The following is a 15558-nucleotide window of genomic DNA, read 5'->3' on the forward strand; positions in this document are numbered from 1 at the left end:
TTTCTAATGAATCCTCTGCAAGTAAGACACAACACATTCAAGTCATCTCCAGTGAACTCAATTAATACAGACTCTTTGGCTACACCAAGGAATTCTATGTATGAAACTTCAGCAACTCTCTTGATTAAAATAATTTCAAAACAATTTAGCAAAATAGACTGGTATGGAAAAAGAAAAAGATTTAATTGCAACCTCTACTTTTTTTTTACAATGTAATTCAAAAGACAGACACATCTCAGTTTCCCTATAATGCAGAATGTAAGTTAAACCCTCAATATATATTTACCATACAAAGTCAATAATTCACTTATGCTTACTGAAGTTCTACAGTATCAGCCAGGCACATGTGTGCACACGTTATCAGAGGTACTCGAGTCAACAGCATTAAAGAAGGTTACAAGCAGTGCCCCAGTTACTTAACTTGATTATATGAAGTCAAGTTTACAGTGCAGAATTGGATTTATTTGCTAAAAACAAGATGAGCCATTTCAGAGGCATACACCAGAATAATATGGAGATGTGTTGAGATTTTGTTGCAGCCTCAAGCACCACGGACTTTCACAGAAATGCTTAATGGTGCCATGTCATTTTCCGGCTGGGGGAGGCTGCCCTGAATCAGCCATTTCTGACAATAACCATATATATCCTGCTACCTCTGAAAGGGAAATTCTTTAGCCACTTGCTTTGAGGTATCCATCGCATCTACATTACTCAAGGTAGGCCTTACATTGGGTGAACTGACATAACTAGCTGTTGCTAAGAACACATCCGATGTGATGACCCTGTTATCCATTAAAACCATATTTTAAATTGAAAAGTAAGAACAGCACAGAGGGGCAGAACCTCTCAACAAAGTTGCCACCAACATAGCCCTGTTAAAAGCAAGTGAGGCTAAGTGTCCCTTCTCCTGTAATGGGATGTAAGGTGGCATTCTTGCTGTTAGATAGGCCCAATTTGAAATATATTTTTTTCCCGTTAAGGCATGTACACAATGCTAATCTGAAACACAAATTATGAATATTAGGAAATAAATTTGCACCTTTCATTCTGCGTTAATGAGCACTCTTCAAAATGAAGTGTGTGTGTGTGTGTGTGAAGTCAGCTTGGCAACATAAAAGCCGAAACTTGCCCATTTCAACAGATCAAGGGCCACTGGTTAATGTTTTCATGTGAATGGAGAATACACCCACTTCAAAAAAATAAAAATAAAAAATCTCTCCCAGTCCATTTGATCACTGCTAGTGCTTTTAGATTTCTGCATTCATATACACTAACGCAAACCTGCAAATGCTATTTAAGGAACATACACTTAAGATTTTGGGGTGGGGGGTGGAATTCAATTACTGGAACATAAAGCAGGTGGTATTTGCATGGATGAAAGGTAAGACAGAATCTCCAGCTGCATGTACTGTGATGAGTAGGGTTCAAAATTCCACAGAACCCTTTTGTTACAAATGAGCAAGGCTATTTTGGCACACTCTGCAGTAGTGTAAAATGAACTTTTAATGCAAGGTATCACCTGTAAGCAATTATTATAAATATGCACAGGTATAAGCCACAGAGCACTTTACTGTAGGCAGAACGGAACACAAATTGCTTTTACCCACTGGCAAGAGGTGCAGGAAGGAAAACACAGAGGGGAATCTTTGCCTTAAGGTGACTAAAGTGAACATACGGCCTTTTGCAATACACAAGTCTCCACCGATACAGAAAGGCAAGTCCATAAAGAAAAAATCTAGAATACACTTTTGGCAGTATAATAAGTGTTATCCTTTTGGTATTAATACTGTAATAATTAATATTTGGATACACACATACTACAAGAGTTTAGACGCTATATATGCGCACACCCAAAAAAGCAAAACTTGGGCACTAAAACAAGGGTACTTTCTATAAAATACAAAACGTAAAGAGTTAAATGGACTTGCAAGCTTCTGGTGTTAGTCAAACTAAGGCTAAAATTCCAACTTCATCAGTATATAGGAAGCTTCGGGTTTAAACTGGACAAGGTCTGAAGATTGTGATCCAATGATTGTTTAGCAGCAATTTTACAGAACTGTAAATTCTTTTATTAACAGGCAGTATAAACAGATAATTCTAATTTTATTTAAAAACCATGAGTGCCACATTGAAGAATATACAGCTCATGAATAACTTAAACCATATTCCATATTAAGAGGCAACGCACACAGCATACAAAAAGTATACTAAACAAAGCTCTAAGGATACATGATTGACGTTTCTAAATGATATATACAGCACACAATGTTAATTATGGAATCATTCAGTCCACGACACTCATCATGCCTCACTTTCACCAGAAACTGAATTCTGCACCTCCTCTTCTAAAATTGGTACGATCAGGTTATCCTTGGACATCAGGTTGTATTTCATCACAAATTTGGTAAACCGGTGACACAAGAAGGTTTCATTCTTAAGACAGAAAAATTAAAAAATGCATTAATATACACACATACACACACAGCGTGAAATACATACTTGGGAAAGAAGTTATTCAAAATTAATCATGACCATGTTTTAATTTCCTGTATGGAGACTTCCGTGTAGGAGAAAAGGCCCATCAGGATGCTTGATCAACACTCTGCTCTTGAGACTCTTCCCGCTCACAAAAGCAGGGGGTCAATCAGGCAGACAGAAGTAAGTCTGGGATGCTACTGCACAGTTTCATACACAGAATCCTAGTTAGGTAGACAGTTGTAACAAATAAGGATTGTTGCACTATTGTCAAATCATCTGAATTATTGCTTACTACATGGAAACATTTCTGCTGAATCTAAAGGATAGGGTTTATGCAACAAGGTAGGTAAAGGTAAAGGGACCCCTGACCATTAGGTCCAGTCGTGACCGCCTCTGGGGCTGCGGCGCTCATCTCGCTTTACTGGCCCAGGAAGCCGGCGTACAGCTACCTGGTCATGTGGCCAGCGTGACTAAGCTGCTTCTGGCAAACCAGAGCAGCACATGGAAACGCCGTTTACCTTCCCGCTGGAGCGGTACCTATTTATCTACTTGCACTGATGTGCTTTCGAACTGCTAGGTTGGCAGGAGCTGGGACTGAGCAACGGGAGCTCACCCCGTCGTGGGGATTCGAACCGCCGACCTTCTAATCAGCAAGTCCTAGGCTCTTTGGTTTAACCCACAGCGCCACCCGTGTCCCTATGCAACAAGGTAGTGCACACTTATATATACTAGGAAGAAAGCAACATAATTTGCTTTCAGATCTGAGGCACGTGAAACTATAAGTCCCACTGCCTATCTCAGACAAAACACTGCACACTAAGTATGTGAAGAAGAGCCAATATTCACCTACTCTCACTGGAATCTGTCTGGAGTTTTGGATATTTTGGAGTAAAAGGTAAAAGGTAAAGGACCCCTGGATGGTTAAATCCAGTCAAAGGCGACTATGGGGTTGCAGCGCTCATCTTGCTTTCAGACCGAAGGAGCCAGCGTTTGTCCACAGACAGCTTTCTGGATCATGTGGCCACCATGACTAAACCGCTTCTGGCGCAACGGGACACTGTGACGACTGCCAGAGCGCACGGAAACACCTTTTACCTTCCCTCCACATCGGAGGGAACGCGGGTGGCGCTGTGGGTAAAAGCCTCAGCGCCTAGGGCTTGCCGATCGAAAGGTCGGCGGTTCGAATCCCCGCGGCGGGGTGCGCTCCCGCTGCTCGGTCCCAGCACCTGCCAACCTAGCAGTTCGAAAGCACCCCCGGGTGCAAGTAGATAAATAGGGACCGCTTACCAGCGGGAAGGTAAACGGCGTTTCCGTGTGCGGCTCTGGCTTGCCAGAGCAGCGATGTCACGCTGGCCACGTGACCCGGAAGTGTCTCTGGACAGTGCTGGCCCCCGGCCTCTTGAGTGAGATGGGCGCACAACCCCAGAGTCTGTCAAGACTGGCCCGTACGGGCAGGGGTACCTTTACCTTTACCACATCGGAACCTATTTATCTACTTGCACTGGTGTGCTTTCGAACTGCTAGGTTGGCAGGAGCTGAGACAGAGCAACAGGAGCTCACTCTGTCACGGGGATTCGAACTGCCGACCCTCCGATTGGCAAGCCCAAGAAGCTCAGTGGTTTAGATTACAGTGCCACCCACTTTCCACAAGCTAAACAGATTTTCTACACATACCACGTTTTGGAAGCAAAACATGAGACTCAGCAGTGGTCTCTAAGAACAACTCAGTTTCAGTCGAGTTCAGAAATAAATGCTGATACTAAAACAAAGTGTCAAAAAGAGCAGAACTCTCTGACCAATTGCAACATGACCTCTAGTTCAATACCGTATTAAGGTATGTATAGCACAATCCTCTATCTACTCCCAGGCAGGTGGGTATAGAATTGCAGCTGTAGTATCAGAGTACTTACTTCGTATTCATCAAATATTTGGCGATGATGAAAATATGCATGTGAAAATATTCTGTAAATCCTACGGCAGACCGATCCTAGTTTGGCTACGGAGGATTCCTTTATACTAACCCTGTAAGCAATTAAAAAAAAAAAATTATACATGGACCTTACTTTCTGCTATTGTTGCACTAAATGTTTAATGATGGTTGACAGTATTACTTTCATATATTATCCATGTAAAAATTATTTCTGGCAATAATTTGTTCACCAAATCTATATATAGATTCGTTCAGCCCTGACAATGAGGTCCAGCTCCGAGGACCTTCTAGTGGTTCCCTCACTGCGAGAAGTGAAGCTACAGGGCCTTCGCGGTAGTGGCGCCCACCCTGTGGAATGCCTTCCCATCAGATGTCAAGGAAATAAAGAGCGATGTGACTTTTAGAAGACATCTGAAGGCAGTTTTTAAATGTTTGAAGTTTTGTTGCTTTATTATTATTATTAATAATAATAATAATATTCTGTTGGGAGCCGCCCAGAGTGGCTGGGGAAACCCAGCCCAGATGGGTGGGGTATAAATAATAAAATATTATTATTATTATTATTATTATTATTATTATTCAGAACCAATCATGAATATTTCAAAAAGCAAGCAGATTCACACAGAGCTTTACCTGCTGGGAAAATATTTATTGCTATTCAGAAGACATGCAGCTCCATCCAATGTGTGTCTGGTGTAGTCAATGGCAGGACACTAGAAAGGACCCAAGAAAGAGAGAAGAGAAACTGGAAATCCTTTTGCACAATCAGATTCTCGTTATACAAGTGGGTGGGCATAACTGAATGTCATCTGAAGTTATCACTAGCTCTGATGCTACACCCATAAAGTAAGATGGCATACTAAGGGGGAAAGGTTGTCTTGCTTTAGGGGAATGAGCTTTTGTATGAAAACACTCAGAATATTATGTATACTCCAATTAAGAAATTAATCCTTTACAATTCTAGGATTCTATGAAAACTGTTCAGATAATGGTTCAAGGTCGGAAAAAAGAAACCGTCAAAACAATTGGCAAAGTAGACACTATTACTGAAGTAAGAACACAAAAAATCATACCTACTGACTCAGACATCTAAAAACAGGGGCAGATTGTCACACTGCGTGTAATTCCTCTTAAGAACTGGCATGAGAGTGACACACACAGAGTCACAGTAGCATACTCTTATTTATTCATCCATGTAACGATTACAAAACTCATTTCCAAAAAATAAACTCCTGTCAAACCTTGCGCTTCCCTTGATATTCTGTTCTAATTATTTTTAAAAGGTCCCATTTATCAAACAAACATAATATTCTGGGAACTACAATTTCTCCTGTGAATCAAGTCAGTTACTTGGCCCATCTCTTCGAGCTCTAGACACTTCACTAGCCATTTCCATATAGCCAAAATACGGACACAAGATTTTAGCTGCCAATTTTATTTTTAAATGTCACTCCCCATGCAATATCCTCCTCAGTCTAATTTATGCTATGTATTATTTACACATCCCAAAATCAGATGCCATCTGACAATTCTGCCACTTCTCATACTGACAGACTCAATGAGAGACTTAAAAAAAGACCCCACCAGATCTCATTCCATTTTTCTCCTGGGATAGAAAAATCAAGACCCGTTTCCTACCTAATGCTCATTATAGTGATCCTTCTTCCTAAATCCAAAAGTACTTTGTAGTTTTTTGCTGACATGCCGTTTGACTTTTTCTTCAAGCTGTCAAAACGACAACTGTCTTAATGCTGTTGTGATGAGGCCCCCCCCCCTCAAAAATCCTTAAATTGAAGTATGGAAACCGTAAAAATGTCCACACTCCTTTTTGAGTAATTTCATACCTTCATAACCCCATTCCCTACCAATGGCCTAAATAAGATACACCATGAATTTCCTAACTTTCAGAATCTTCTGGTTCATTTCCCCTAAGAAACCTAATACTATGCCTTCATAGAGAGCCTAACAGATAAATGTACACACTCTATTTCCTTTTTCCATATTATAAAAACTTGCTGTATAATCAGATGTTCTCCTCTTTCCTTGACACCCACACCAATAATCCAAAATAAGTATTGATATAAAGCTATTCCAGTTAGTATACACCTTTATCCTTAGTTTGTAATAACCATAAGGTAAAGGTAAAGGGTAAAGGGACCATTAGGTCCAGTTGTGACCGACTCTGGGGTTGCGGCGCTCATCTCGCTTTACTGGCCAAGGGAGCCGGCGTACAGCTTCCGGGTCATGTGGCCAGCATGACTAAGCCGCTTCTGGTGAACCAGAGCAGCACACAGAAACGCCGTTTACCTTCCCACTGGAGCAGTACCTATTTATCTACTTGCACTTTGACGTGCTTTCAAACTGCTAGGTTGGCAGGAGCAGGGACTGAGAAACGGGAGCTCACCCCGTTGCGGGGATTCGAACCGCCGACCTTCTGATCAGCAAGCCCTAGGCTCTGTGGCTTAACCCACAGCGCCACCCGCGTCCCTTAATCACCATACATTTAGCCAATTCAATTGAGCAGCTTCATAAAATGACAATAAATTTGTAACTGCTTGTCCTCCTGTCTGATTGGAGGTATTAGTTTCTATTATTGGTGTACATCCTGACATATAGTTACCAAAATTCTCTGCTTTTCTATTCATGCAAATCAAGCAATACTCACAATGAAATAGACAAAAATAGAAACCTTCATAAAACTGCTTGATCATATTTTACTTTGGTCATCCAAGAGAAACTCATTTCTTCCATCTTTCTAAATCTAGTTTTACCTCCTGATCCAATGGTTAGTAATTTTCTCAGTCCTTTGGCTATCTACCCCACCTTTATTCCTAGATATCTAGCTTGTTTCTTTGTTATATCCAGATCATAATCACACACACGTTCTGCCTGTTTATCTTATATCCCAAAATAGCACCAGAGTTTTCTATGGTCTGAAACGCATATTTTTCCAAGGATAAAATTATGTCATCTAGATATAGTGCAGTCCAGATCTGCCCTGCTTTCAACCTGACACCACAGATCTTTCCATTTTGCTGTAGTGAGTGGCTCTATCAACAATACAAGTAGTAGAAGTGAGACAGGCAACCCGGTCTTGTTCCTCTAATTGTCTATTCACCAGTATTCTTGCTGATGATGCAGAATAGAGATAAAATGGATTAAAGGCTTCCATGACAGCAAGCAAGCAAGTCAATTTGACCCTGTCTAATGCCTTTGTGGTATCTAAAAAAAGTAATAAAGTTGTGTATTGTTATATACTCATAACCTGTATAATTATCTCCTGAAATACATGACACGTGGTTAGTTTAAGCCATGGGTAGGCAAACTAAGGCCCGGGGGCCAGATCCGGCCCAATCACCTTCTAAATCCGGCCTGCAGATGGTCCGGGAATCACCGTGATTTTACATGAGTAGAATGTGTGCTTTTATTTAAAATGCATCTCTGGGTGATTTGCGGGGCCTGCCTGGTGTTTTTACATGAGTAGAATGTGTGCTTTTATATAAAATGCGTCTCTGGGTTATTTGTGGGGCATAAGAATTCTTTTCTTTTCAAAATATGGTCCGGCCCCCAACAAGGTCTGAGGGACAGTGGACCGGCCCCCTTCTGAAAAAAATTGCTGACCCCTGGTTTAAGTCCTCAACAATGTGCCTGATCTGTGGATGACTTATTCCTGGAGTTCTGCTTGGTGAGCAACAGAGAAAAAGAAAACAAACTAAGGGATTATAGGAGCAAGTACCTGGATTTATTACCCTTTATTACCCTATATATTCACACTATATTTGATATAAAAGCCCTGTGATCTCCTGACCTGGCTGTCCTGAGTCTGACCTAAAAGCCAGAGGTTTTCCGTCTTGCTTGCTGAAAGGCTTACAGGATGCTGGAATTTTCTGTCAAACATACAAAATCTAAAATTTATGAAAGTTGGAGGTTGCACCACCCCGACAAGACTGTGTGCTGAAGACAGATTGTTCCAAGTTGCTATTTGTAAGCTGAATATGGGCTGTAAAATAATAGGTTTTTGTTTTAACACCGGAACTGAAATTTAGAATTTGTCAACACTGTGCACATTATCACAAAGGGATAGAAATGTTTCACTAATCCGGGGGGAGGGAAAAACAAAGAGTATATAAGGAATTCAATCATCAGAACTGACTGGAGTCACCTGGAGTCTATCACTACATCCAAAGGTTGTAAGTGGCAATCACAATCCATCTCTGGACCAAATCCTCAGCTATTTCTGTATATATTCTTGTGTAAATGCTCAGTAAGAGCTTATCCATGGAAGTGTCTGAACATATTTGTCTTTTCACGAACTATTACTATTTCAGTGTGAAGGCTCTGAGCAACATGCTACAAGTAATGGGGAAGCCTGTTTGCTTTTATTACTGTTTTAAAAAAGAGTAAAACTACCCAAGTTCTTATGCAGAAAAACAAATTAGTACTTGGCTTGGAAAAGATTGATGAAAACTTTTTTTAAAACCCAGTAAAATGTGCAGTCATGGCTACAAAACTAAGTTTGTCATAAAATGATGTCAAGATTCAACAGCTGTGGGCCAGGAGCAAATTAAATTGAATCATGACTGCTATGGTGACGTGGTTTGAAGGAATGATACTTGTATCTACTACTACCACTACCGAATTTCAAGTACACAGTAACTTGGTGGCAGGCAAGTATACTCCACAGATGAAAATTATAGCTGATCTCCAACTTGCACGTGTGCTTACCACTTCATGCTGAACAACTGAACCATCTTACAGACAAATAGTGAATGGAAAATGGTAGCAGGATAAGGGCTGGAGGCCCAGTTGTGTGAAGTTGATATGCAGGGAAGAGTCTTGGCAGCTGCTTTTTATATTCATTTCTTACCTCTTTGGGAGTTTTATGGGCTGCACAAAGAAATATCCACTGCTCAGTTGCTGTCATCTGCGTGCATGTATCCGGATGGCATTCAGTCTGTTGAAACATTTGTAAAATAAATAAAGATAACGCCAGGCATAGGGCCTCACATTCAAATTACTCTCTCTATTCCTACCACCATAACTAATAAAAAACAGAGCACTGGAGAACAATACGAAGCATTAAGACACAAATACATAAAAAAGTTATTCTTAATTGTCAAAAGGAACATAAAATAATAAATTACCTGAAGTTTAACCGCAAGGCCATTAAGCTCAAGACAGAACTGCCTAAAATTTTAGAACACAGAAGGTTAGAATTCAGTGGTGTCCAAACTTTTTTCAAAGAGGACCAGATTTGGTGAAGTGAAGCGCCGTAAGGGCCAACCAAAAGGCCGACCAAAGTTGTTAACCTTTTAAAAAAGATTTTACCCCAGGAAATAAACTGCCACAGGGGCTGGATTAAACTGACCAGCAGGCCGGATTAGGCCCCCGAAATGGACTTTGGACATGCCTGGGTTAGATAATCACCTCCCTCCCCCATTAAAACACCACAGTCCAATGATTATGAACTACAATATTTTGGATTATATCTAGCATTATAAATGCTGTCATTTAGCATTCTCTAACTTGGTGTCCTTCACATGTTCTGGGCTACAACTCCCATCATCCCTGACCATTGGCTATTCTGGCTGGGGCTGACCAAATATCTGGAGAGCAATAGGTTCAGAATCCTGAAACCGTAATTTGTTATTTCTGGAATTAAAGTGCGGTCGTGGGGTGGGTGGGAATCACACAAAAACTGGCTGGCTAGAGAATCCAAGATGGCTGTATTTGACCCTTGGCCTGAAGTCCGCCCCCCACCCCGGTCTGTAAACTTGAGTATATCATGAGAAATTTGAATTTAATAAAAATGGCTTTGGTAGTGACAGAAACAAGTATGTTTAACCGTAAAATATATTTCTTCTTAGGATACGGACAATGACTTGGACAATACCAAGCAGGCACTCATTCAAGGATGAAGGCCCCAAGGCCTTTTTTCAGAGACCCGTTTCAGTTAAGCTCAAACATTTATTTATTTTTTACAGCACAGATCATACCTTAAGTGTTCATACTTCCAAACACCTTCATCCTGTCCTTCTGGAGGTTCAAGAATTTTGTCGATGTTTGAACAATCTGCCCTTATGTTTTGCTGGATATACTAGAGGAAAGAAATATTTAAATAAGATACATTTCACTGATGTTAATAATAATGTCAGACATAAACTCAAGTGTGTTCAAGACTGTGGCAAAGTTTGTTGTAGAAATTTCTCAACACACATTGTTAGGGCTGGATCCAGTGCTGCTGCACAGCAGACTTCTGATAGCACAATAGATCTTCCCTTATCCTTTCCCTGCACACCCTCAACATCTGCTCTAATCTGCACCCCGTTCTAATGTTGGGCCTCCAGTGTTCCAAAATGGAAGAGCAACTGTTACTGGAAGCACAATATGTAATACTGACATATTAGAACGGGGTAGGAACCTAAGGCCTGGGGGCCGGATGCGGCCCAATCGCCTTCTCAATCCGGCCTGCAGATGGTCCGGGAACCAGTGTGTTTTTACATGAGTAGAATGTGTCCTTTTATTTAAAATGCATCTCTGGGTTGTTTGTGGGGCACAGGAATATGTTCATTATTTTTTTTCAAAATATAGTCTGGCCCACCACATGGTCTGAGGGACAGTAGACCAGCCCACGGCTGAAAAAGCTTGCTGACCCCTGTATTAGAAGGAACATGGGCTCAGTGGTCCAAAGGCTATTACTGTGAAGGCATTTGAGGATCGAACAAACCCAACTATAATTGCAAGAAAGAAAGCTAAGTAACAGCATGCATGGAACACCACTGTCTTCCTGGTGTGCTAAAGGCTAACCTATCACAAACAACCACAGCTGCTCTTTACATACCACAAGTAAAATTGTCTTTGTAACTATAGAAATGCACTGATATATATTCTAGGCAATTAACAAACAGCAAGAAGCAGAAATAGATGAAATGGGGAGAGGAGAGGTGGACACAATGAAATTAAATATGATCTACCTGCTGAACTGCCAATGTGCTGTCCATTTCTTCAAATGATTCATCAGGCCAATTATAAAAATCCTAAGATAGTAAGGGGGGGAAAAGACTTAAAGCAAACTGAAGAAAAACAGAAAGATTCCAGTCCAAAAGATATTCATTACTGCAAGCGCACTTAGAATGCTAGACATCAAAACAGAACAGACATAGCTGTATACTACGCAGTTGCGCACAAACGTCCGAGTGCAATTCCATTCTATTATTAGGAATGCTCAGCTGTTCCAACAAGACTGTAAAGTCCTTCAGGATATCCCTAATTTCACCATCTCTATTGTCCAATTCTGAGTTAATGCAACTAGCTCAATGTGGGGATCTAGTAAAAGTAGCTACTGCCAAGGCAGCAATATGCAACCTACACTTACAGCAGGGTCAGGTAATGACATCAGTGCAATATCACAAGCCATGACACTGCAATGATGTAGCAGTCTCTGTATCCCATCTGATATACTTATCGACCAGCAATGCAAGTAGTGTGGCCAACTGCAGCATTCTAAATATTTCACTACAGATTGCAAGGGGGGGGGGAGAGAATATTGTAGTTATTCTGCTGAGACATGTTCACCTATTACCTAATTGTCCTCAGTGACTACAAAATGTCAGCTGCAACTTTGCACACTTATACAGAAGTCACACAAACCAGTGAAACTTACCTGGCAGCGTACATGCACAGGGCCGGGCTATTAGACTGCAATCCTAAATTCTTTGGTTTTGGAAATACAGTGGTGCCCCGCAAGACGAAATTAATTCGTTCCGCAATTTTTGTCGTCTAGCGAATTTTTCGGCTTGCGAAGCACGAAATCCCGTAGGAATGCATTGAAAATCAATTAATGCGTTCCTATGGTCAAAAAAAGTCCAAACAAAGCCAAATTTGGTACAACAACAGTTTATTAACTGCTCTTTAAAGTCACACATACTGTAAAGAGCAGTTCAAAAATTGAAGGGAAAATAAATTAACTTTATAAACAAAACATGTCTTTGTTTTTAGACAAAGAAAACAAAGTCGCGAGACGTTTTCGTCTTGCGAAGCAAGCCCATAGGGGAAATTCGTCTTGTGAGGCAAATCGAAAATGGAAAAACCTTTCGTCTAGCGAGTTTTTTGTCTTGCGAGGCATTCGTCTTGCGAGGTACCACTGTAGTGCTATTTATTTCAATAGAACTTAACTCCATGCCAAAAAATGTTCAGGGCTGCAATACAGAGTTTCTAATATCCCAGTAGTCAATGGTAAACTAGTTTTCTGTGATGGGCATTTTGACTATAAGTACTTTTAATGAAATAGGTTGAATAACTAGAATAGTAATAATTCCAGTTCTTTACAGTGCTATAGTCTGTCCTTGTTTGCTCTAAATGGATGCACTGAATTTTAAGATGTGCCAGGAGAAACTCAAAAAAGTTTGCAATCTTTTCTAAATCTATCTATTCATCTATCTGCATTTACATAATACACTGACAGTTATCAGCCCACACCCCTTTTACAGGAGACATTTAAGGTATGTCTCCCACAGCTTTCTCAAGAGGATGACTCATGAATCTTTTCAACTGGAAAAAACACCATGTTACTGAAAAAGAGTAATGCTATAGATAAGAACATACATGAAAATGACTAACTAGTCACATCATAATTTTTTCACTATTCATTAAAGGAAGCTACAATCTGATGATGGACGAAAAATAACCCAAGTATGTCAAAGTTTTCCTGCTACTTTATTCAAGCCTTAATGCTTTACCAGAAGGCACTATAAAGACGCAAGTCATAAGATTTAATTTGCACAGAAAAATGATGACCAATACTTTACACAGAAATACTGTATTTTAAAGAACGCGGGTGGCGCTGTGGGTAAAACCCAGCGCCTAGGGCTTGCCGATCGCATGGTCGGAGGTTCAAATCCCCGCGGCGGGGTGAGCTTCCATATTTCGGTCCCAGCTCCTGCCCACCTAGCAGTTCGAAAGCACCCCTAAAGTGCAAGTAGATAAATAGGTACCGCTTTATAGCGGGAAGGTAAACGGCGTTTCCGTGTGCTGCGCTGGTGCCGGCTCACCAGAGCAGCTTCGTCACGCTGGCCACGTGACCCGGAAGTGTCTCCGGACAGCGCTGGCCCCCGGCCTCTTAAGTGAGATGGGTGCACAACTCTAGAGTCGGACACGACTGGCCCGTATGGGCAGGGGTACCTTTACTGTATTTTAAAAAGGCCTGGCTACATAATTTTAGCAGTAAGGGGAATAACTTGAAAATAACAACAGGAGTCATATCTAATTTAGTATCCAGCCATTTGTATGACACCAACATCTCAATGCTGCATATGATATGCAATCCTTCAAGATGAATGTACCTATCTAGTTAGTTTGCTATAGAACCCACTTATTACTGGGCATTTCATGCACACACACCCTTTTCAGTTGGTGCATTCCTCTGGTATTATCCTAGGATAACTTCACAAATGTTTTCTTTAAGCTAAATTATAAAATGAACTTACTTGCCTCCAGGTTATTTCCTTCAGTCAAAATAAGGCACTTTGCTGTATACAAGAGTCCCAACGATACAACAAATACATATAATTTATAGCCAAGAATTTGACTTGAATAGTCAAAACTTGCAGGCATGGCCAAACTTGGCCCTCCAGATGTTTTGGGACAACTCCCATCATCCCTAGCTAGCAGGACCAGTGGTCGGGGTGATGGGAACTGTAGTCCCAAAACATCTGGAGGGCCAAGTTTGGCCATGCAAATTGCTGTGCTTGTTTTATTTATCAGCAGTTCAGCCTACGAAAAAAAGAGGGTAATACTACCTATACTTTTTAACTTGCCAAGATGGACTAAATTTATATGTATACACTACATGAACTGCTACTATAAAAGGATGGCAAGTGGGGGAAAATAAATAAGACAAAACATACATCAGTACAAGTTGCATCCAGTTTTGAGAGGAAATGGCTGGAACGCAAATACTCAAGACAGCAGTTAAAACAATACACAGAGAAGAGGGAGAGTACAAGACAAAAAAGATTCGCATTTCTCAATACAGTAACACCAACTGCTTTGAAAGGTTAAACACAGATAGGTGTAACCTGGGTCTTAATTACAGCAGGCAAGATTAATGTCAACACGAATCTCTGCCAAATATGCATTTAAAAAAAAAAAATACAGCAAGTATATGAGCAACCTCACAGGCACCAGCCCTGAAAAATACAGGCTAGACAGCTTCTACTCCAACCACCACCCTCCAACTCCTCCCAGCTGTATTCATGAAGTCACTGCCCCCTTTACACGCAATCTTCCCCATCTTCACCCAGCACCTGAAGTCACCTTCCCAAGACCCCACCCCATGGACTCTCTCTCCGTGGGGCAACCAACTCCGTCAAACTCTTCCCTGCGCCCCTATATTCTTCTCCCCCAAACACCCTCTTTTTCCTCTTTCCTCCCTGCACGGGTTACACGCCGTTTCTTTTCCCTTTCCCTTAAACCCTCCTTTCCTAACCACCGTCACGTCCCTAAATTCCCTTTATTTCCGAAGCAGCTGCTTTGAAAAAAAAAAGCCACAACCCACGTCCCTTCCCCGCAACTCCCTCTTATTCTCCTCCCTTTCCAGAAATCCCTGCTCGAGCCGCAGGACACGCAAGGCCGCAGCGGGGCGTTCAGACGTTCGCGAAGTACACGGGGGTGGGGGGGAGGGGAAGAACCGCCCACCACTTTTTGGTCAACGCCGGATCAGGACCCTGCCTGAACCCCCGACCCTCCCCCACCAACACCCAAAAAAATAGCGCGGCCTGCCATTTTGAGGGGAACATCCTACCCTCGCGTTACTTTCCCCTTCGCGGCGGCGGCGGCGCCTCATTGCACTTCCCCGGGGAACGGAGCGAGGCGGAGAGTAGGCCCCGGCCGCCGCCGGCTTCTCGGCTCCCGTCACCCCCCCTGCCGCGCCACCGGGGCCCCCTCCTCCGGCACCCCGCTTCCCACCCGGAGCCAGGGACCCATCGAGCGGGCGCCGGGCTTACCTGGGCCTTGGTGCCCGGCCTGTTCCTCCTCAGCACAGCCGTCCCCTCCGCCATGACCATAGTGACAGCGAGCGGCGCCAGGACCCGGATGCGGCGGTGGCACAGCAGCAGCAGCAACTAACCAAGCGGGGAGGGCGGGGGGAGGAG

At 42.1% G+C, this 15558-nt stretch overlaps 1 protein-coding gene across 1 annotated transcript; it reads right to left on the minus strand.

The window, feature by feature from the left end:
• Positions 1 to 164: 164 nt before the first annotated feature.
• MOB4 (MOB family member 4, phocein) lies at positions 165 to 15547 on the minus strand. The gene is made up of 8 exons (XM_028751716.2): positions 15412 to 15547; positions 11383 to 11445; positions 10405 to 10505; positions 9553 to 9595; positions 9276 to 9362; positions 5042 to 5121; positions 4389 to 4500; positions 165 to 2433 (listed from the first exon to the last, which is right to left on the minus strand). Exons 1-8 carry the CDS (start codon positions 15469 to 15471, stop codon positions 2302 to 2304), a joined length of 678 nt encoding a protein of 225 aa, XP_028607549.1. The 5' UTR covers positions 15472 to 15547; the 3' UTR covers positions 165 to 2301.
• Positions 15548 to 15558: the final 11 nt, after the last annotated feature.

This window comes from Podarcis muralis, chromosome 1 (assembly GCF_964188315.1).
Source record: "Podarcis muralis chromosome 1, rPodMur119.hap1.1, whole genome shotgun sequence".
Taxonomy (NCBI): Eukaryota; Metazoa; Chordata; class Lepidosauria; order Squamata; family Lacertidae; genus Podarcis; species Podarcis muralis.